Source organism: Lissotriton vulgaris, chromosome 1_1, assembly GCF_964263255.1.
Source record: "Lissotriton vulgaris chromosome 1_1, aLisVul1.2, whole genome shotgun sequence".
Lineage (NCBI taxonomy): Eukaryota > Metazoa > Chordata > Amphibia > Caudata > Salamandridae > Lissotriton > Lissotriton vulgaris.
The window spans coordinates 1,994,842,494-1,994,866,651 of NC_141685.1; the positions used below are offsets into that span (position 1 = coordinate 1,994,842,494).

Genomic DNA, 24,158 nt, shown 5'->3' on the forward strand with positions numbered 1-24,158 from the left:
CGTCAACGGTTATGTATAAACACTCATTATAAATGTTTTTTTCTATTTGAGTCTGCGTGCTTTTGTGACTGTGCGTTTCTGTATGTTTGAGTGCTTGCAGGCATGAGTAAATGAGTGGTTGTGTTTGTGTGGCTTACGTGTGTGTGTATATGCATACATATACATTGTGAGTGTGTCTGGCTGAGGGCCCATTGATTATTCCTGCTAGGATGGATGTCAGTCGCATGCCGATGTCGGCCTCTGGGGACACACGCAAGCAGTGTGATGCGCAGGATTACAAATACCTCCGGGCCACGGAGAGAACAAAACCTGATGCCCCCTGCTCCCCGCACACAAAGCCGCCATGACAATGGGCCGGACGAGCTGCTGCGCCCTCCGCGCCCGCTCTGCAGCCGCTAACAGATTGCCATTGACTTTAGGGAGGGCGGATGGAGTGTGAGCTGCTCGGGGCAGCTTTCACACGCCGTGCATGCACGCTCCCCTCTCTGCAGGACATACCTCCACTCCACACAGCCCTCCTTAGGGACGCGCTGCGGGCCTTTTCAAACAGCTTAGAGCGACGGAAAATCGCTAACCAAGCAGCTTCAATTTAAGTGCGTGCGCAGGGCCAGAGCTGATGACTTTGGAACAAGACTTAACAAGCAGCAGAGGTCTGTGGCGGAGGTTGGACCACACCATGAACAGCACCACGTTTCTCCGAGGCGAAGCAAGACTGCCTCGGAGAAACACACGTCATTTTTGGGATTGAGGGGCATTTTTTTCGTTCTCTCCTCTTCCAATTGGCTGGAAGGTAAAATTCCAGCCAATGGAAAGAGGAGAGAACGAAAACAAGAAAGAAGAGAAAAAACACGCCCCCGAATCTGGAAAAGACAGGGCTTGAACCGAGTGACGCCCCTCTCCTCCAATGGCTGGCCTCAATTTAGGAAGCCAGCCAATGGAGAAGAGGGGCGGGTTCAAGCACCCTACTAAGAGACATTAATTCTCGGCTGCGCGAGCACTGCTGCGCAGTGCAACGCTAGTCCGAGACCTAAAAAAGCTATGTGCATACCTTTGCTCCAGTTGTATTTTTCGAATATGATTAGAAATCTTTGGACTAAATGGATTACAGAAATTAACAGTGCCCTCTTGTGTTTGTGATTTGTAATCAATATAAGTGACAGGAGAGATTTCCCATATTATACATGCTTTCGTTGAATTCACTCAAAGTTGTAACATTTATTGGAGGAAGCATATTAAGTCATTGTTTGTTCACTGGCACTGCCACTAATTGTTACCCTTTTTCTTCAGGTGGTTTTAAAATATACTAATATTTTAAACACCTGGGGTATTGAAGTCTTATTCAGCGTTCGCTTAAGAACTACAATTTTTTTGGGTGAATGTGATGTCGGAAGAACACCGTTACTTTGAAGGTAAGTGCAGTCTTTATTTACATACACCTCATTCAACAGCGGTTGGCGGCCAATGCCGTCCTCACCCCAACGTTCTCCCTCCGTGTTCTCTCTGACATAGTCACATTCTAGGTGTCAAAGGAGGTCAAATCACATCAACCTCTATGCAACAGTGAACTTTAACTTGTGCTGTTTTTTCACCCAAATTCAAGTCTAAAAAACGCAGGGCCTGCATTTTCTCACTAACTGGGCTTTAAGATGCAAAGATGGCACCATCCACAGTGCAGTGTTTAAGTCACTGAGGTTTCCTTTTTGAATATCAGAAAAAAACCCTTAACAAATGCTTTGAAAAGACACATGGGGGCAGCTGAGCCCATAGCACTAAAGATAACCACAAGGGAGGCACCAGCTTGAACTGGAATTCATTCATCATATGCTGATGGAGAGTTCCATCTATGTTGTTGGCAGAAATGTGATACTGTTAGAATAGATGGGGGTATTGTCTCTAGGACTCACATTATGCAGGGGCCTGCAGGACATGGCATTCCTGAGCAAATCATGAAAGTATAGTAACTGCTCACACCCTCACACACACATATATAAAGTAGATGTGGTTCCCTTTGCACTTTTATTAACCATTTACGTTCAATGTAGGGAAAGGGTTGTTGGGGAAATGCGTTTGAGTAGATGGCTCAAAAAACAAGAAACTGAAAACGAAATCAAAACAAATCAAAACTGAAACAACTAGAACTTATATTATGCAGCATGTGCGAGGTCTACGTGTCAACTCACCTTGAGATCCCGATGAACAATGCCCATCCGGTGCAGATAGAAAACTGCATCCAGGACCTGCCGTATCAAAGTACTTGCATCTTTTTCTGTATAAAATCCTTTTTCTACTATCCGGTCAAACAGTTCCCCTCCAGACACTCTGAAACAGATTACAGAAATGTATAAGAAATTCTGAAATATATAACGCAAACAGAGCAAACATGATACGATTAAGGGATATAAAATCATGAGCTCGGAGAGGATTAATTAATTATTGGCGATGTCAGTTACTACAACTTTTACTATGGTTGATTTAAAGATAACAACGAATCATTCCTTAAAAAAAACACACAAAAAACACCCCGAATATCTGCGAGTGCACAACCCATCTTGCATTTCATTGGGGCACGCTTTGACAGAGTAGCATTGCGAAACATGAAAACACAACAGATATGTTGGAGAAATGGGAATGATTATAGAAAATAAATAGAGAGCCTGCAGTCGGAAGCTGCAAATGCTCTGTAGGTATTAGGTACTCATACTAGCAGGCCTGTGTTCTCACTTCTACACCCACCCAACCCTACTTCATAAATCCGAAATCCAAGAGAGCAAAAACTCTGGCCAGAGATGGGAGTCTGCTCGTTGGCACTATTATGGTGAAAAGGAAGCTGGCAGAGTTCAGAAAATGAAGACTTAAAGAAGGTCTACACCTTATGCCATGATACCAACTATTTGCTAAGCTAAGAAAAAAAACCTCTTCTTCCGGTGCTTTAAATTGAGGACTAGAAAGAGCCATGGGTGGTTCCTAAGAGTAAAATTATTTGGCGGAACAGCGACATTTGTACTTCAAGCAAAAGAAACCTCTTGAAATGTATGCATACTGCTTACAAAAATATCGACCAATGCATAAATGGTGTAGTACTTCCTGGCAAAGGAGCATACTGAGAGAGTAGGAATTTTCAATATTTGTTCCTGCTTAACATTATATTATGTTTGTTAAAGAAATGTTCATGTCTGCACTCGCTTGTGGAGGTTTCCCTATAATCAGTGTTCCAGGTTACGTTTCAGTAGACTATTCTAATGAAATCAACAAATCGAGAGAGTTTTGTAGTTTGTTGCCCTTGTAAAGATTTAGGCCCTCATTACGATGTTGGCCTCCGACAGACACCGTTGCAGATTGAGGAACGACCGACTTCAGGTCGGAGGTTCCAACCGCATTATATGACCACAGATGGTGTGGTCGGAAACTCCCATTACTCAATGGGATTGGGAGGGTGTGCGGCGGGCGGAAACCGCGCGCAGCACAAGCTCCCATTGAGAAATGGGAGTTGGTGAACATCCCTGCACCGTGTGACAGGCACCATGCATGGATGTTCAGGGGCACGCATGGGAAGGGCCGGGGGAAAAGGGGGCCCTGCTAGAGGCGATCAATGTCGCTTTACAACAGCCTCTCCATGTCGGAAAGCTCGACATGGAAAGGTTGTCGGAAACCGACATCCTAATCCTGACAACAGAAACGCTGTCCTTAAGGGATTATGGCGGCTTTCCAACCGACCTACGGGCTCCATGAGCCCATCAGAATGCGTCGGTCAGTCACTTTGATTCGAATATATGATTATTCCACGAAAACAAGTACCACGCATGGCAATACCACGCGAATTTTACTTCGCAAGTGGCTTTACCACGCTGCTTTTTAGAACGTAGGATTTTACTTCGAGAAAAAAAACGTTATGAAACATCTAGCGTCCCGTCATTGAAATATACATAATGATAGTGATAGGCTAAATAAAATATGTCTAACTGCATAACCCAATACATCGATTTTTAAAACAACAAATTACCTTTGCTTTTTAAATTCAGTTTCTTTAATGTGCGCTTAAATATATATACTTTTTAATATAGATTATGTTCTTACCTGCACGCCTTTCACCAGCAGCCCTTACTTCTATCCACCACTGAAACAAGCCTCAAAACACGTCTACCAAAATTAAAGAAGGACTTCTATTATGACGTCTTTTGGGAGGCTCTTTCCTTTAACGTCAGAGGCACTGAATTCCTTTTTTTAAATGTTATTAACCCGCTCGTTTTTTTTGGGGGGGGGGGGGAGACCCCCCTCCAGCCCCCCCCATACCCACACACGTTGGTCGACTGTTATGATTTTTTTTGGGGGGGGGGGAGACCCCCCCTCCAGCCCCCCAAGCCCACGCAGATCGTACACGCTGGACGACTGGAAGGAACACCACTTGCGTGATAAAGACGGTCGTGGAAGGCATACGCGTGGAAAAGACGTTTACGTGGTAAGTGCCTCGTAGTAAACGTCACGCGTAGTATTGCCTTCGTTGTAAATGATGTTTCCCCTTTGATTCCTGCCAAGGACTGCATGCATCATAATGTGTCGGTCGGACTGCAGCAGTAGATGCGATTCGGACTGCAACTGACAAGCCATTGATAGTGGTCTGAACCGCATCGGAATGAGCCCCGTATGCCACTTTTTACTTACATATTTGTAAAGAGTAACTATTTTTTGGTGTGAAAGGCCTATTGCCGAAAGCAGTTGAACTTTCTGCACCTGTTCAAGCACTAGATACTATTCAATGGAGAGCAAGTCCACCAAGAAATAGAAAAGCTCAAAAAAAAAGACAGCCACAGAGATTACCAAACTATTTATACTACAACAAAACAGAGTGGCACCAATATCAGATAGATAAAAACAAACCCCATCAACAACAGATGACATTTACAAAAGAGTTTGATGTGGCAATCAGGAGGCCCTTTCCAAAGAAGTTGACAATCGGCAGTGATGTAATCTCAAGATAAATGAAGCCTGACAAACCTAGCCCACGCATAGAGATGTTGTTTATGAGTTGGGCTAACTCCTCCAGGGTAAGCAACCGCCAACTGGATGGCATTCAAAAGCAGTTTAGCTGTTAGGTGAGTGTTTTGTAATGATCACATTTCTCTAAAATGGCGGTCAGGGCCATGCTCATTTACAGGAATATTGCAACGTCTATCACCCAACTGACTGTGCCAGGTTGATCACATTAAAGCAGTTGCTTTGATTGAACATCCTCATTATTCCCTGTCACCACTTTTATCTATTTATCATATTGGTCGTTTCCATTTCCATGCACAGCCTGCTGCTGAAGTGAAAGCCAGCTGTGAGGACAGAGGTCTGACTGGGAAATGGCTGCCTGCGCGTTACTGCTGCTGCTGAGCACAGCATGGTACATACATAGTGAAGCAGAATTGATAACCTTGAAATGAAAATGATCAATTGCATATCTGCTTTGACAAAAAAAGCGAACCAACTTTCCCAAAAGCGATTTGCGAAGTACTATGATGGTCTTGTAATATAAATAAATGTAGTGAAGAATTTCCCTCATCACCTCCACTGTACAGCTACGTCGATGAAAATTGATAGAGCAGAAACAACTCTGATAAAAAAAAGTCTGATTAAAAATGATGTTCTCAATTATTGTGAACTGATGACAATATGACCTATCATGAAGACGATTATTCTTCATATGCCTTTGATGTACCATCTGAAACAGTGTTGTCTGTTGTAGGTCCAGGTGTTTCACATCCATACTAAATTTCAGGATAACCACTGACTCATTGTTAAGTCATTGTATGTAATGTATTTTATATGAATATTGTCAGAAAGTGGATTATTAATTTGGGAGTGGAGTACCCTTACCAGCTTACTAAATGCACTCTGTTTAGGTCACAACACAATTCTGCCTAAACCTTGGTAGCAATGGCACAAGCTCCAAGCGATTCTCCTGAAAAATGTATTCTTTCTAGCAGTATCAAACAATTTTAAAGTCAAGAACAGCACAATAAAATTTCCAAAACAATCAAAATGTAATGAGCAAAAAGACATCAAAACACTAAAAATAAGATATCAGGAAACTGGAGATATGAATTTTTAAGGGTTTGATGCAAAATTCACCTACAAAATAGAAAGTACCAGTCAGAAGTCACATCTTGTGGTTGACTTCGATCTAGGCCTGATTTGATACGAAGTGTAGGTCATGTAGGCCAAGTGAGCAGCCCGAGCAAAGACTCACATATATAAGGCTTGGACGCAACGCAGGGCAGCATGCATAGTTGCTGTGCTGGGTTGCATCAGTGAGAGAGAATAGAACTGTGCTATACCTACAACGAAGTGGAGCAGTTCTGCTTTCTTCCTGCGCTGGTTAACTTGCTGCAACCATGCACCAAAGCAGGCACCCTTGTATAGTCTAAGGATGTCTGTGTGGTGGTCAGAATATATTTTTGTTCAGAAGAGATCCCTTCCTGCATAACAACTATGCTGAAAGGCAATTTCTTTTTCTGGGTACTGTAAAATGCAAGGCTACAATCCCCTTTCTCACGCCAAGGGCAGTTGAGCCGGGCCCTGTTTAGGGTTGGCATGCATGGAGCTTGTGCCACTCCTGGCAAACATAGTGGATCCAAAAGCAAAGCTTTTGGAGGCACCAAGTACAAATGAGGAGTATTAAATCTATGGATTTTGACAATCATCACATTTATTTTCTTTAAAAACTTCACAATAAGTAAGCTCAAAGTTCCGTTCTGTGCTGCGTTACATGATGCATTCAAAAGAGCCAACGTGTGTTTCTCAGCAAAAAGCTACTGTTTTAAGGCTTAGTAATACAGTGGAGAAAATAAAGTCGGCTCCTCTTGAGACCGAAAGATATGCAGAGGTGCAAGAGTGTTGTGAACCACCGCTTTCCCAGCTGATCTGGGAGTTTGACACTGAGCCCACTGAGTGTTATTCCTGGCACCACTCAGCTTTGATCTTTGATTCCCAGGTCTCTGGTTAGAAACTAATAGATGCAAGACAATCCAGTGACAGGTATGTATGGCGAGGGCTCAGGAGTTCTAGAACCTAAGCACAGTGAGAGAAAACAATACATTATTTAAAAAAGGAAGAGGGGAACATAGAGTGAGTGAAAGAAAGGCATATAGAACGAAGAAAGAAGATGAATTAAACATGTAAAGCATGGAATAGCGGCAGGGAAAATGTTAGTCTAAAGGTAGCATGAAGGAAAGGGTGTAAGAACAAAGATGAAAGTAAAGATGGAAGGATGGAATAAATAAATATAAGTATAAGTAAAATAAGTATAAGTATAAATAAATATAAGTAAAGAGGGAAAGAACCAAATCAATGTGAAACAAAAGAAGGAAAGATGAAATGATGATAAGCTAGATGAAAGCATGGAAGAAAAGTTGTAATGAAGGGTGGCATAATGGAAGGATGGAAAGACAATCAGAAGAAAATCGAAGAAAGTACGCAGTATGGAAGAAAATATGAAAGGAAGGAAGTGTGGGTGAAGTATATCAGTAGCTGCACAACCTGTTTTTCCACACAAAGGCCTAAAAGGCAGCTGTATCCACTGGAGCTGGGTTCCACAACTCAGTGAATATGAGAATAGTCAGGTGTACAGGACATCCGCAATGAATATGTACGAGACACATGTATACTTAATAAATGTCATTGAAGGTCATTTGTACACTTCTTGCTCATTCTTAAAAAGCAGACTGGACTTTGCTATTGAGTGGCTTGACAAGCCAAGCCCGATTTATATCAGCCCCACATCGTAAAAAACCTAATGTGAGATGAAATATACACAGACTCAAACAAGGAAAGAGGAGTAGGTTTGTGGCAAATGATTTCACCCCTTATAGCCTGGAATAATGAACAAGCCAACAGGGGTATCTCACTGGAAGTAACACGAGGGAGCAGACTTGACAAGTCCTCTCGTGTATGAATATTGTACAGTTGGCCTTCCGAGCACCGACCGAAGGCACGTCTTGCTGCTGACACAGCCACTGGAGAGGCTGTATCGTGTTTGTCAGCTGCTGGGGAGCAGCGCACTGTTGAGATAAGTGATTCACATTTATCTGATATCATGAGCACAAACAGATGTAGTGACGGAGATGCGCGTGGACGGCATTTGTTGTGCGCGCCGGAGGACCACGGAACGAAACGCGCGAGATGTGCTGGCAAAGAAGATAAACACGCTGCGTGCCACGGTGAACAAAGGCGTCACACTGTGGATTAAAACGATTCAAGTGTAGCACATCGGGCGGCGACGTGCATCGGAGACCCAATGACACAGTGACACGCGCGCTCTCCTCGAAGTTTGAGTCAGCCCAGTAGCGCGCGGCACTTGTCCATTTCTTGGTCATTCTTTGCATGGAGTCTCGCCTTGTGATGTATGTGCCTGGCAGGGCGGACACCAGGTAAAGGGGCATGCGCGAGGGAGCGATTGCTCATCACACTTCTTCTTTATATGTATAGTTCCTTCTCCTGGAATCTTGGTATTTGAAGCTCAGTGAAACTCAGAGATTGCTATCCGTAGCTTCAGAAGGGTCACTCAGTTGATAGACTATGTGAAGAGGGGAATGTGCGAAGTTCACGTGAATGCATGGGGTTACAGCAGGTGCATTAGTCTGCTGAGCTGTCATAGGACAATAAATACCCTATGCTCTAGAGCCCAAGGAACACCTTGTCTGCTGCTGGTGACCTGTTCTCATACTTTCATAGCACATGGGTACAGTAAAGATCTGTTTCCATTATTCAGCAAGGTCCGTTTTTAGGTTTGACTAGACACTGCCTTAGCTGACTTCCACTGCTTTTCTAAACACAATAAATAAGCTAAAAAAATAATATAGAATAAAGGGGCTCTTCTGGGTCAGCCCTCTTTCGCTATTGATGTGCAAGGGAAATCTTCGAACTTCCCAAAAGAAAGCCATTTTTTGTGTGAAAGTCAATGATTCATGTTGTTTAGACTGTTTACAACAGTTGGCCACCACTTGCATGACACTTTGCTTGGAAGTTTTCTCTCCTTTCATACTTGTCACACGTTTGAGGGTGAACACTTGCCCTTTCATCCATTGTGTTATTGAAGGTTGAATAGGATAAGCCCAATGCACAGCATGCATAGACTGGGGAAAACATGAAGGAAGTAAAGCGGCGATGCCGACTGGCAGATCAGCTTTCAGTTTTTGAGACCCTCGAGTGCTGATCATTGATAGGGGTCTCCAGTAAACCCCACAGAACCGTGAATGGCATTCCCTCATCTAAGATGGTGCTCACGTAAACATGACAATGGGGCTACCATCTTAGATGAGGCGATTCGCCTCAATTTAACAAGGTTTACCACATGAGCCATTATATAATCGTCCCTGCAAGTTTACTTGCTGCCAGGATGTTTTTGTACATACGTGTGTTGTGCAGGAACACTTCTCCTCTCTTTGTGTCTCCAGATGAAACCTATTGATCAGTCCATACATGCATGCAGTGCGTGACATGTTCATCCTGCTCGCCACTGTGGTCCACAGGGAGAGATTTAGACTGAGGAGCCGCACTTTGCCCCTCTATCGAGAGCGCCTGCAGTATTCACCCTCTGTTCAGGTGTTTAATCTTTCTTTGGCCCTGCAACCTTCTGCTTTTACCTGCTCTTCAGAAGCCTTTGATGGGAGGTAAGATATTCCTGATGCATCCAAGAAGAGGTGCATACTAGAGGGGTCAATGGCAGCAAAGAGGTGGAAGATCAGACGGCTCCTTTTTCACTCCCTCTGGTCCATTACCAAGCCTGGTGGCAGGTTGAACTCACAGCCCCAGAGAGAGACCCCCCAGAAGTATGCACTTTCTGTCTGGATGTAAATGTAAATGTAGTGTATTTTGTAAAGCGCACAGCTGCTCCAACGGGGCGTCCCAGCACTGTATAACGCTGTGGAACCCTTCCTGGCTCCCCCTGTGAGATGCCCCTCCTGGGCACCCCCAAGGTGAAGCCAGGCATCCCAGTGTTGTTGAGGCCGTTGTGGAGATTAAGCAAGCTATTGCCCAGAGTTGCAGCGTGGGACCCATGATTAGAGTAGGCGCTGAGGCGAGAATTATCGAGTCCGCAGACATTGAGCCCAAGACCCTGCCGCATCTGGACTTGAACCCTGGTCCCGGGCCCGATCTCTGCTTCAGAGTCTGCTGCTCTAACCAGTGAGCCACACTTCTCCACCGGATAGATGATGATCGCTGGTACAGCATGAGTCTTATATCTTCTCTTCAGAAGCCTTCGACCAGGGAAGAATAGCGTTCCTGTAGTATCTCAGAGCAGGCGCATGCAGGAGGGGCCAGAGGTTGCAAAGGACATGTAGTTCAGGGTGCTCTGAGCAGTTAGAAAAGAGAGAGAAAGAAAGAGACAGAAGAGAAAAGAGAAAAGCAGAGGAAGAGAGAGAGGACCAGGAGAGAAGTACTGGATACTCTTATCCAGACCAGCACATAGCCATAAACCGGTTTAACTTACAGAAATGCTTTGGCTGACTGTACAGTTTATTGACCACAGCACCCAGTAGGCCACAAAGATTCTGACAACTCTTAAGAAGGGAATATTTCACACTCTAAATTCATCAAGACGATTCTTACTTTTTCTCTGCTCATGCTTAAGAAGAGAAGAGCAACTAAAGTCATTAGCATGATTCATTATGTACAATATGTTTGAGGATTGTATGTCAGAATATCAACTACAAAAAAATTGTGACTTTTATTGTGTGAAAATGTCAGTACTTAAAATGTAAATGACAAAAATATTGAATAACAGTAAAACTGTAGTAACTACAGAAATATCTACTGCAATAATATAAACAAAAATATAGCATTTTGTAAAAATAAATAACAATTAAATAGTTTCAAAAGAATACTATTCAATAATTAAAAAAAAGATTTTAAATAAAAAGAAATTAAGACTACTTAATTAAATGTTCAATTGGTTAATTAACTTAATTTTACTTAAAATACTAAGGAGCTTATTACAATGTCGGTCGGAGTTTCCTCCGACTGACACCATGGCGGAAACGGACTGACCGACGCCCGTTCAGTGCGCTCGACCGCCTAATTATGATGTGACCACACATGGTACAGTCCCATTCCCACATTTCCCTATGGAAGAATGTGTTACAGCCATAAACCGTCCGTAATACAAGCTCCATAGAGAAAAGAGAGATTGTGTTAATCCCTGCACCCCGTAGCAAGCACCTCAAGGTGCCTAACACAAGGTGCAGGGATTAACAGGGGGGCACCTTAGGTGCCCCATTGGCCCCCAACCTGAGGCTGCAAGGAAAAGGGGGCCCTGATAGGGGTCCCCAAACTCGCTTTCCGACAGACTTTCCATGTTGGAAAGCCTGGCATGGAAAGCCTGTGGGAAACCAAGCATCATAATCCTGAAGGCAGACACCTTACCAAAGGATTTCGGGCTGGTCTCCAACTGGCCAACAGGCTCCCGGAGCCTGTCGGAAGCCAGCTGGAATGATGCACAGGTTTCAATTCAGACTAGCTGTATTGTAATCAGCCGGACGGAATTAAAACCGACGATTTCTGTCATAAAGCCTACAGCCTAAGGTTGGAGGCTTTACGATCAATATTGTAATAGGCCCGTAAATAGTTAAAATATGTTTTTATACAAAAATATTTTTTCTAAATTAACCCAATCTATATTAAAAATTAAGCATGTGTTATATTTTAAATTATTTTAAAACATATTAAAAAGTATTAAAAATAGAAAACATTCAAAGAAACTTCAACACAAAGGAGTAAGGCATTGCCAGCACTCAAAGATGTTTTCAATTCTTTCCTATTTATTTAATGGCTACAGATAATTCAAATATAAAAGATTTCAGTCTCTCTGACTTTTGTCAAATGTACTCAGAGATGTGTACCACCCTGTTTACTATATATACGCTACTCATAAATATAGAGAAACTATGATACTAAAGGCCATATTTCGTTGTTGGTCGGAAAGACTCTGACTGCTGGTCAGAGACTTTCAGATCGACATGGAAGGTTTACAGTAAGCGGGCCAGGCAAACCGACTGGCTTCTGACGGGGTCAAGGAGCCTATCGGCCAGTAGGAAACAGCTCATAATCCCTTAAGGACAGCATTTCCACCATTGGAAAATATGATGTCGATTTCCGACAGCCTTTCCATGTTGGCCTATCCGACATGGATAGGCTGTTGGAAAGCAGCTTTAAGGGCCCCTGGCTGTGTCCCCTTCTCCCCTAGCCCTACGGTTGTGGCCCTAGGGGGCACCTATGGTGCCCCCTTCAGATCCCAGCACCATTATGTTAGGTTATGATGGTGAATATTTAATAAAGAGCATGGTCACCAAAGGTTCCATGGCACTGTTTACTGAAACCACGAGGTGCCTGCTAAATGGTGCAGGAATGTGCAAAAACATCCATGTTACAATAAGAGTTTGTGCTGCGGGCGGTTTCGGAATGCAGCACAAGCTCCTATTGTAATATGGAAGTTTGCAGCTGCACCATTTGCGGTCACACCCTAACTGCAGTGTTAGGACTGGAGGTCGGTCGATTACGCATCTGCGGCGATGTTGGTTGAAGGCAACTCTGACCGGCATCGTTATGAGGCCCATAGTTGTATATTCAACCATAGTATTTCTATAACTGTAACTATATTCTTTTTTAAACAACTTTGTTTACCATAGTTCATCATGAATAACATTTGATTTTCCAGGAGTTCAGAGCTCCTTATATTATGTATAACTCTTATAACTGTTGCATCTAACAACCAGTCTCCTTTTCTCCTTTTTTCCTTTTAAGCTTTAATAAATGCAACAATTGTCAATGTCATCCCATAATAATCCCACAGGAAATCATTCATAAATTGATACTGTGATAAATCAAATGAGATGGAAAACTACATGAATTATTTACAAACCAGTCTCACCCAATTGGGTATTCTGTACAAATTTCAAACATTTTATTTTATTGTGGTGAATATCTACTGACTTGGATAATATACAATAGGGATTGCCAAATAAATATTTCTCATGGTTAGCAATATTACAGATAGAATCTTAGAAAAATGCCACCTATCGTAAAAACCCTTATATTCCAAGTGGAAGGGGAGAAAAGGTTGGAGGAGAGGAGCCATTAAAGATGGGCATCTAATCATTTTCCAATATTTAATTCATTAGCCTCATTTGTTTCCAGTTTTATGACGTATCATGAGTGACGCCAGTTAATGGAAATACATTAGTCTATCATCATCTCGCACATGTTTACACATTGTATCTATACTATAGCATCTGAGTAGAGGTGGGTCACTATTTTATACCTCCACAAAATGTCTCGCCACTGGTTAGATATTATTTTTGTTCAGTGATGTATGTATGATCGTTAGATGGTAAGTTTACTATTCTAATTCCAATTACACACACATTGGGAAAAGTGCACATATTGAAGGGGTCAGATTTAGTATTCAAATTTCAAGCCTACTACAAATGGGGAAACTACATATATTGGGGTGGAGGGGGGAGATTTAATGTTCCAAACACACTCCTTCATACTTTGGAAAAAGTACATGTTTCTGTGGCAGTTTTACAATTCTAATTCTGATCCCAAAACATTCGAGAAAATATATACACTGGAGGGAGTCAGATTAGTATTTTTAGTCCAATCTCAAAAGCATTGGAGATAGTGCACATATTGGAGGGGGTCATGTTTACTATTCTAACTCTAAACACACATACATCAGCAAAACTGCAAATATTGGAGAGGGCAGATATACAATTCTTCCTCCAATCCCACATACATTGGGGAAAGTATGTGTATTTCTGGAAGGGGTCGCCTTTACTTTTATAACTCTGATCCCGCACGCATTTAGGAAAGTGCATACATTGGAGGGAGTCATGTTTTCCATTCCAACTCCAATCCATTGGGTATTGGAGAAACTGCATATATCTGTGGAGGGGTTCATTTACTATTCTGACTCTAATCTCACACGTGTGAAAAGTATTTATATTGGCTTGCAGATTTACAATTCTAACTGCAATCCCAAACACGTTGAAAAAAGTGCTTAAAATAGGTGTGATCAGATTTATTTTTCAACCTCCTATCCCACAAGCATTGTAGAAAGCTCACATATGAGAGAATTTCCATATAGTATTATTACTACAAGCCAAACATCTTTTTTTATATAATGTAAATTCAAATGAACTTGTTTACGTAATGAAAACAAATGTGTAGTCTACTCTGTTAATGGTATGTATTGACATGTCTAATCCAAATGTATTATAAACTGAAAACTAAAATATACAGACATACATTCAAAATCTAAATAAATATATATATTTATTAAATATGTTTGTGCCTAATAATAATGTAATATGGCACCTCAATTTTTATTTTCTAATAATACGTAAAAAAAATCCTACAGACAATATTTTGGGAACATATTAATATTAGATTAAAATCCAGTATTTATGTTGTGTTATATTATATTATGTTAGTGAATATTTAATAAACAGCATGGTCACCAAAGGTTTCATTGTTACAAAACACAAGGGAACCCAATATGCGATTGGTCAGGGACCTTGGGTGCATTTCTGTTTCTAAAGACAATGGTCCCTGGACAGTCAGATAAAGTGTAAATTAATATAGACCCAATCAGTGCTATATTCTCTGTCCAGCCGGACAGGTTTTTAATATACAATAAACTTATAACACAAAGTAAGCGAAAAATTAAAGTGGGACACAACCTGCATCCTACTGACTTAGACACACAAACAACATTGAGGGAGGGGTTCATGCAAGAAAAACATGTCTGCATTTACGTTAGATATAAATACAACAGACAGAATGCTGGGAGCACACCATGACAAGTTCAACATTGCATTATAGTCAATGTATATGGTGTCAAATTTGTCAACAACGTTTCGATCCCTATTTTAATTAGTGGGATCATATTCAGGACATTAAGGTGACATGCCTGTATACATAATGCTCTAACTACTAAAGCTGGACCTAAATCACAACCCAATTCACCCTCCCAAAAAAACATCAAAACCCATAAAATTAAATACACAATTAAAAAGATCGAAATCAATCAAATCACGATTTACAAACTTAACACACAAACTTATTTAGTAAATTAAAAACAAAAGAAAATAACAATACATAAATCTTTGCAAACTGCTACATACCCAATACCCTGAAAACTACCACCTACATGCAAAACACAAAAATAAATATAAGAAAAAAGTCAATTAAATTATTAGCCTAATTAAACATGTTCATATGAAATTATCTAAAAAACACCCAACAATGTACAATATATATTATACAACACAATATTTTAGTAAACAATTGTTTTAATATTATTATTGCTGACAATAAATAATCTACTACCTACATAGTATGTCCCACAATATTACGTAGTCAACATATTTTGATCATGTTATTATGCTCAAACAATATTCATAGTCAATATTTAGGTGGCAAATCCATTTTACCCATCCAGGTAAGTGTAATGCCTTTTTTGGATCATTTTCATGTTTATGGAATTATGTGCAACCCACCAGAATCATTACCTTGGGTTTGGGGGACCTGCATCTAAGCGAATACCATTATTATGCTGGCTAGTTATTTTACTATCTGTTCTGTCTCTATGCAGTTTTGTTGCTGAACTGGAAGCTACCCTGGAAGGCTGCAGTAGTAGCTGAGCAGAAATGGCCACCCGGAAGCTGACAGCAGCAGACATGCAGGTGTAACTCAAGCTCCGCCTCTTTGTCGGCTAGAACCAAGGGCTGGCTTTATGGTTGCAGCACTTAGAAACACATGATTGCACAAAAGTGCGTGACTGTCCCTGTGCGAGGTGGATCTCTATGTCGTATGCGCTGTTTTTTTATTCCTTCAGCTTTTAGTGCTGCTGGCATGCAGTGAAACAAGCTTGATGCATGCAAAACGTCACCAAGACAGAGGGAGCACAGAGAAAGGCAGTCTGAATAAAGGCAAGGTATACACACTTGGTGCACGTTAATGCATGCCAGTGTTTACATGTGCTAGCACACAAAGTCCAGATATATTAGTTTGCCAATATTTGCTAGAGACAGTTCAGCTCATTATCAAGAGGAATGTTCCTTGTAGAATTGATAAGTGGACTTATTGATGTTAGTCTTAACTACATATTACCTCAACTTTACATATTTTTCATGCACACATTTGAGGTGTTAATATCGAAAAATGTGGCTATTAGGAAAACATGAAGAATTGCTATGTTACTTTTCTGTAAAGCATGATGCGTGTATCACAAATCGAAATGGTCAAAATATGCCATTATATTTTAGTATAATTTTAAAAGCAAGCCTCACCAGATTTTAACAGCTCGATTGGCATAGCCGACCAGGCCGGGGTCTGTTGTTAGAGCATGAGGTGGAAACTGGCCCTCTTCGTCATGCAGCATCAATGTGAACAGATCCCCTGACCCGAGGTAATTGACTATCTCTCGTTACTTGGAGAAAGCTTTAATGTTGTCACACTTGATTAGGGTAACCATAGCGGTGCAAGTAAAGAAGTTTGACAAAGAGCACAATGACTGTACATTCACTGCATTTCCTGGCATTGGTATTCCAGGGGGGAAAAACAGCTGAAGGTCATGCGATTAAAAGCTCGAGTAGTGATGTGGTCACTTTATTTCTCTTTCACTGGGGTCAGGCATATAATTACCGTAATAACTTTCTTTGATGTTGTACCTAATATAACCGCTGTTGCTGTTTCTAAACGTTGAAATCTAGAGGTTTTATAGCACAATTCTGTTTCAGTGGTAACAATTTGTCAAGGAAGAAAGGCTAGGTTAGCTTTGGCAACAATCACATCCATGATCTGTAGATGTGATCAGACTTCAGTAGCAAGTCCTTAACTTGCTGAGCCATCTTGTTGGCTTACTCATTTATATTTTATGACTACATTTCAGATCTACTTCTGCAGGAATAATTTGGATTTGAATTGGTTCTTGGACAGATATTTGAATAATGGATGTAAAATGCATTAGTTACTCCACGCTCTTGTCTAACTAAATGCTGCACAATTCAATCTCATGAATCAAATTACTAGTGGTATGCAAAATAGCCAAATATTATGCTATTACATTTCCTAAACTTTTCTGACAATTTCTTGCAAGAAAACTGAACGTGAGGGCATATACCTCACATTCCAAAGTCTAGGTTCGAGGAGAAAATGTGTTTAGTGACACATATTCCTCTTGAACCAATCTCTAGATGAAGAAAAATGTGAAAAGTTGTAACATCCAGACAAGGAGCTTTTCATGGGAGCCAATTGATCAGAGAAGCTAGTGTGCTTTAACACATACAAGGGCAGCTATGGACAGATATTTGATCAGATACTTTTTTAAAGTATCTGGCTGATCTTATGAGATGTTGTGTCTGTAGAGGTACTGATGTAAATAATTAATTTACTCTCTTAATTTCTATGCAGGTAAGTACTTAATCAATAATAACTCAATCGGAATGAAGGAAAACAGAGTCCGTGGTGTAAGAGTTTCTAAGGGTTTTATTCCTCATAAAGGAATCAGGATATCATGTTCTGACCACCACACAGGGTGTCAGAAGGGATAGATGAGCGCGCCCTCGTTTATTGACAATACATAGCTTATATACTTGATTTACATCATTATGTTCAATGTAAGAGGCGTAACAGCTGAGAGAAGACAAGATAACAGTATACACGTGGTGCTAGTACATCATCAAGAGGCGTAAACTAGGCGTAACTAGGCGTGTGTGCTAGAAACGTCACTGATAGGTGACGCAAGTGGGTGGCACCAAGGGGTGGTGCTAACAGAATGTTGCAATGTCAGCGGAAACCGGAAGCTTGGATGCGCACGCAGCTGCATGACGTGTGATAGACGGGGTGCAGGGGACTTGACATTTACACTGACGGAAAGAGACAGAAGTCTGGCATGTCAGATCAACTTGTGCTTCTATCATATCTGATATCTGATGTTTAGGAACTAAGCTATCTGGGCAGGAAGGTCTCTAGAGCAGAAGCTATTCTATACTTGCTGTGAGTGCGTGTATAAGCGCCTGAGTGTCTGAGGAGAAGCGTGGGGCATGGGGCCTTCCATGGAAGCATGGCAACGGAGGCTATGAATTACTTGCATAAAGACAGGTTGGCCCTTTAGCCCTGTAGCTGAGGAAGGATGTTTACTGAAGCTAGCAGGCCGGAATGTATCTTCGGGGAGGAAAACAGATAACTCGAAGGTTATAGTCAATCTTGGCAGGCAGCAGGCTGAGCTGAGCACGGAGGGCCGCGCTAGAAGTAAGTCAGAGTTCACGGGTACGGGGGCTGCTTGGGCAGAGGCCCTCGCAGTCAGAAGCCAGAAAAAGAGGCTCGATGGCAGAGATTCAGGGCCTACTTTCAGCCAGGCTGAAAAACGTAGGAGTACACTTCAAAAAGACGTTGGCATAGCATACTTAGGAACGGACCATCAAACCCATTCATGGTGGGTCTGAAAGAGGACAAGTTAACGTTGGACGCAAATGTATTTGCGTCTTCATAGCTGGTACAGGAGGGAAGTTACATGCACTTTTAACTCGTACATGGAGTCGGTGGGGTACTCGCTAGGGAACACAACATGACCATAAAATTTATATTACCTCATTCCCTCCTTGTTCCCTACGGACCCTTCATGATATATCGATCCTCATAAATCGATCTGTTTGTTCTTGTAACATTATATGTTCGTCTTTCTTTCTTTGACTGTTTGAGAGGCAACTGGAATGCTCAATGCAGGATGTGGCACACAGTCCACATATCGCTGGCCCACACTGCAGGCATAGGCAACAACTGAATACTATAACAAGGCCAATGCCTAGGAAGGATAAGATCTTCCATCCCCAAGCTGTTAACGTAGTCCAGAACCAACCGGACCAAGTCCAGGTGCCTGGATTCTGATGTATCTGATTTGCAATTTTATGTAAACGGGTGATAGCTTGATAGACAGATGGTGCGTTTTGTGGAATGAAGACACAGCAGCTTGACCCGATGACCTTACAAGCTCCACCTCTATCTGCCAAGATGACGTCAATCACAAGACGATTTTGAAGGACAACAGTCCGTATAGCAGACTGCTCCTCTGTTAAGTTACCTAGAGCGGAGGCAGTTTCGTTCACTACTGCTTCAAGAGTTCTCGTTAATCTGCGTATTAATTTACTGTTTTGGACAGGTCCTAGGAAGAAAAAGAATCCTTTATTGAAATCAGTGTACTGTTCCCATGCCGTTTCTGTGTAGTCGACAAGGGGAATATCTCTTTTGGGTCTATTCGGTGCTAGATTCGTATTTCTATGGTAATCAGGAGGAGCTAGGAAAACAGGTGGCAGAAGGAATGCAATGTAACAGGTACCATCCCAATCTGGGGGCAAACGTATGTATGCGGTATGACCACAAACAAAGTAGGAATGACTGATAGCTTTAAAGGACGATTTACCATGGTCACTGAACTTGACCACAGTAGTGCATTTACTATGACCTACGTGTACTGAACCTTTCTTGCTAACACATAATTCACCTGTGACTGGTAGTACTAACATATGGGGCAGAACTGGAGCAGTTTCAGATTCAACAGTGAGGATCATAAGGCTAATCGTGTAATTACCTAATCCATATACTTCATTTTCTAGATCAGTTCCTATTCGAGTGGGAAGTCCTTCTTTATCAGGATAACAGACGTTGAGCAGGACTAAGTTCAAGTTTCCCCAAACCCAGCCCCCATCGAAAACAGCAATATCAGGATCTAAAGAATTAATTATTTTAAACCATGCTCCACAGGAGCCATTGTGAGTGAATGGGTACGGAAAGAGAGGCAGAGCTCCCTTGTAATTCTGGTAGGGAGGGAGTCGACCACATATCCAACAGTCTGTAGCATTACTTGTCTGATGGGAATGGTGTAACATACTAATGAATGTATTGTTGCGCAGCGCAAGTCTGTAAGAGAGTTCATGTGCAGGAAGTTCACTAAAAGAGTGTTCAGCAGAGACATTGTAAGCAGATTGTTCACGCCTGAAAATAGGCCAGTACATAGGAAGCAGAATGCTGGCAATAATAATTAGTATACTGAGAATAAACATAATTATTAGTGTCACTATGCAGTGACTACGAAGTGATTTGCAATATGTTCTTCTCTTTTCCTCTCTCTCTCTAACTTGATCTAGGGGATACATGTCAGAAACTATTTAACCGATTCACCTAGGGGAGGACTTAAACAATTAAACTGTCTGACTTGCTAGATCGAAGCTTCATTCGGTAAAGTTCTTGAGGAGTCTTTTCTCTTTTAGGCACAGTAACGTCTTGTGCTTCAACACAGTCTTTGGTGGGGGTGGACGAGTCAGAGTCCTGTTTCAGTCCGTTTTTTAGTTCATTGCATAGCTTGATGTGACTCGTGTGGACCCACCCCTTTCTCCCCTCGATTTTCACGGCGGTCCTAGTGGTAAGCAGAACGGTCTTTGGAGACTTCCAGCGGGGCTCCAGCGGACTTTTCCGGTCGAAATTCCGGACGACTACCAGGTCACCTGGGCGGACCTCATTCGCCTTTACATCGGTGTTGTCAGGGAAGGCTGCGGCAACCTGTGAACGACATGATTGGAGTGCAGACATCAAGGAGGCAAGGTAATCTGTCAACATGTTACAATCAATATCAGTGATCTTTTTCGGAACGGGCGTCCCCCACATATTCGGCGGTCTTCCAAAGACCACTTCGTACGGGGATAGCCCTGATCTCGAGTGGGCGACCATTCTCATGTAGAATAGTGCCACGGGCAGGGCGACTATCCAGTCGACCCCTTTTTCCTGACAGATCTTGGCAAGACGGATCTTTAGTGTCTGATTATGCCTTTCTACAAGGCCAGCTGCTTCGGGATGTCGGACACAGTGGAACCTCCACTGATATCCTAGCAAGAGGGAAACTTGTCTCATCAACTCGGACGAGAACGGCTGTCCGTTATCTGAGTACACGACACGGGGCAAACCGTACCGTGGGAAGAATTCACGAACCAACTGTCTGGCAGTGGTCGGAGCAGTGTAGTCTGGGACTGGGTATGCTTCGGTCCAGCGGGACAGAGCACAAACAATTACAAGGACATACTTAAATCCTCTACAGCTATTCATCTGGATATAATCCATCTGGAGGACTTCAAAAGGGTGATCGGGAGGATGAAATCCACCTTGCTCAACAGGGACGCTTTTACCTGGATTGAACTGACAACAGATCATGCAAGTACGCACTTTCTGTTTTGCTGCTGCTCGTAAGTGTTTGTTGTACCAGAGATTCTGTAAACTGTCTAACATGGCTTTCTCTCCAAGATGGGCAGGACTATGTGCTGTATTTATCATGACTTGAACCATTGAGTCGGGGAGAAACCATATAGATTTTCCCTTCGTTACCCAACCTTGATCTGTCTGAATCCCTCCTAGTTCAGTCCATTTCTTTATCTCCTCTGGGGTAGCATGTGTCTGGATATCAATTACATCTAGGGCGGGATCTCTAACTGCCATACACTGGGTCTGAACTATTGTCTTTGTCACATCAGTAGTCTGGGTGTGAGTCAATGCTGTATGTTTTGCTGTCTGGTCTGCCAGGTCGTTACCCTGGGAAACAGAATCTGTGACTTTAGTATGTGCCTTACATTTCATGACTGATATGCCCGAGGGCAAATGTATTGCTTCTAACAGTGCTTGAATGAGGGGGCCATGTTGTATCTTGGCCCCATGAGAAGTCAGAAAACCTCGTTCTTGCCAGAGGACTCCGAAGTCGTGTACAACTCCGAAGGCATAGCGGGAATCTGTGTATATGTTAACATTTCTGTTCTTGGCTAGAATACAAGCTCGGGTCAGAGCGATGAGCTCTGCTGCTTGAGCAGACAGTGTGTCAATACGATGTGTTTCTTTAATTTCAGTTTCAGTGGTCACGGCGTACGCGGCCACTAATTCTCCTGTACTTGTTCTCATGCATGAACCATCCACATAAAGTGTCAGGTCTGGGTTTGTCAATGGGACATCTGTTAGGTCTCGTCTAGGCTTAGTTACTGCATTAATTATTTCTATACAATCATGCGGAGCTGGATCTGTCATAACTGTAGGTAACAGTGTTGCGGGGTTCAGGATGCTGCAACGTCTGATTTCTATGTGTGGCTGGAATAGTGTTAATTCATAACCTGTCAGTCGTGCTATAGTTAAGTGTTGAGTCTGGGTTCTGTTTAACAAAACCTCTACAGAATGTGGTACTTGAACTGTTAACTGATGACCTAAAACAATTGAATCACTTTGTCTTATTGCTAACGCTGTTGCTGCTACTGACTTTAAGCACGCAGGGAGTGCTTGAGCTACTGAATCCAATGTACTAGAAAAATAAGCACAAGGCTTATGTGAACCTGCTTGGTCTTGAGTGAGGACAGACAACGCTGTGCCATCACGTTCTGTAACAAAAAGTGTAAACGGTTTGCTGTAACATGGTGTCGCTAAAACTGGTGCTTGGCATAAAACTTTCTTTAATTCTTCAAAAGCTTGTGTGTGTTCCTGAGTCCAAGGGAGGACAGTCGAAGTCACTGCCTCCTGTGTCGTTAACTGGATGAGTGGTTTAGCTAGAAATGCATACTGGGGAATCCATTGTCTGCAGTACGAGGTGAGGCCTATGAAGGCCCGCACTTCCTTTTGTGTCTTGGGTTGCGGCATGTTCACAATTAACTGAATGCGATCGGGAGTGAGCTGTCTCCCCACTTTGGACAGCAAGTGACCCAAGTACACAACTTGCTGAGCACAGAATTGTAGCTTCGAAGGAGACACCTTGTGTCCCTTGTCAGCCAGGAAATGTAAAACTGTCAGTGATGCTTTTTCACATTCGGGCTCACTTCGTGCGGTGATCAGCAGATCATCGACGTATTGTAGTAAAGCGGTGTTAACTGGCATTTGAATACAATCTAGTTGTCTTTTCAGTGCTTGACTATAGATGCTGGGGCTTTCTGTGAATCCTTGAGGTGCGCGCGAAAATTTGAAACTGCGTCCATTTAAACAGAATCCGAAGAGATATTGGCTCTCTGGATCAATAGGCACGCTGAAGAAGGCGTTCTTGAGATCAATTACAGTAAAGAACGTTGCTTCTGAATCAATAGCAGTCAAGAGAGATGATATATCGGGGACCACAGGATACTGTGGGATAATGCATTTATTCAATTCTCGAAGATCAATCACCAGCCGATATACTGGCGGTGCATTGGGATCAGTACGTTTAAGAATCGGAATGATGGGTGAGTTACAGATATTGGAGTCGGTCTCGACGACCACTCCTTGGGCAATGAGCTCTTCAATGATTTTCAGTAAAGCCGCTACAGCATCGGGTGGTAACTTATATTGTCTGATTCTGGGTAATACAACACCTGCCTTGAGGGTAACGCGGTATGGTGTAATGTGCATACATCCTACATCAGTTGGGCCTTTTGCCCACAAGTAATCAGGTACATTTTTCAATCTGACGTCAAACTCACGAAGGACGTAATGGCCCTTGAAATCCCGCAGAAAGAGTCTAACCCCCTCCGGGGAACAGCATATTATAGCTCCTAGAGCTTTCAGTGTTTTAATTCCTAACAGATTTTCCGGACATGATTTTGTTAGTAACAGGTCTGTAACGCGTGATAATGGACCCACAGCCAGGGGAACTGGTTCTGATACTTCATTTACAATAGGTTGTCCTGAAAAACCAAGGGAAACATTTTGTGAGCCTGAGAGGGGTGCCCCTGGAACTTCGTCATGACTTATTGTAGTGCGACTTGCCCCTGTGTCAATTAAAAACTTTCTATCTTTCCCCAATACTTGACTGTGTACATAAGGACCTTCTTGATCTACAGGAATCTCGATAAGAGGCAAGCCACCTTCCCTCTCTAGGCTGTTTCATGTATATCTGGAATATTCGGGGTAAGCAGACTGGGCATACTGGTACATCTGTTGTGAGACTTGCTGAGTTGCAGCAATGGGCTGTGGCTGTGGTACTGCTACGGTCTGTGTTGTCTGTGCAGATGCATGCATGGGCTGTGTATTCTGTGTAGACTGATGCTGGTTATGATCTTGTCTAGGCGGATGCGGTCTCTCTTTAGTTTTACCTGTCGCTATGTTATGTTTCAGAACTGCACATTCGT

At 42.4% G+C, this 24,158-nt stretch overlaps 1 protein-coding gene across 1 annotated transcript in view; it reads right to left on the reverse strand.

Moving 5' to 3' along the window:
• CAMK1D (calcium/calmodulin dependent protein kinase ID) overlaps positions 1-24,158 on the reverse strand; it is a 1,555,766-nt gene that overhangs the window by 517,288 nt on the left and 1,014,320 nt on the right. The window contains exon 4 of the mRNA XM_086919868.1: positions 2,181-2,319. Within this exon, the coding sequence (XP_086775994.1) occupies positions 2,181-2,319 (139 nt within the window). The remainder of the gene's footprint in view (positions 1-2,180; positions 2,320-24,158) is intronic.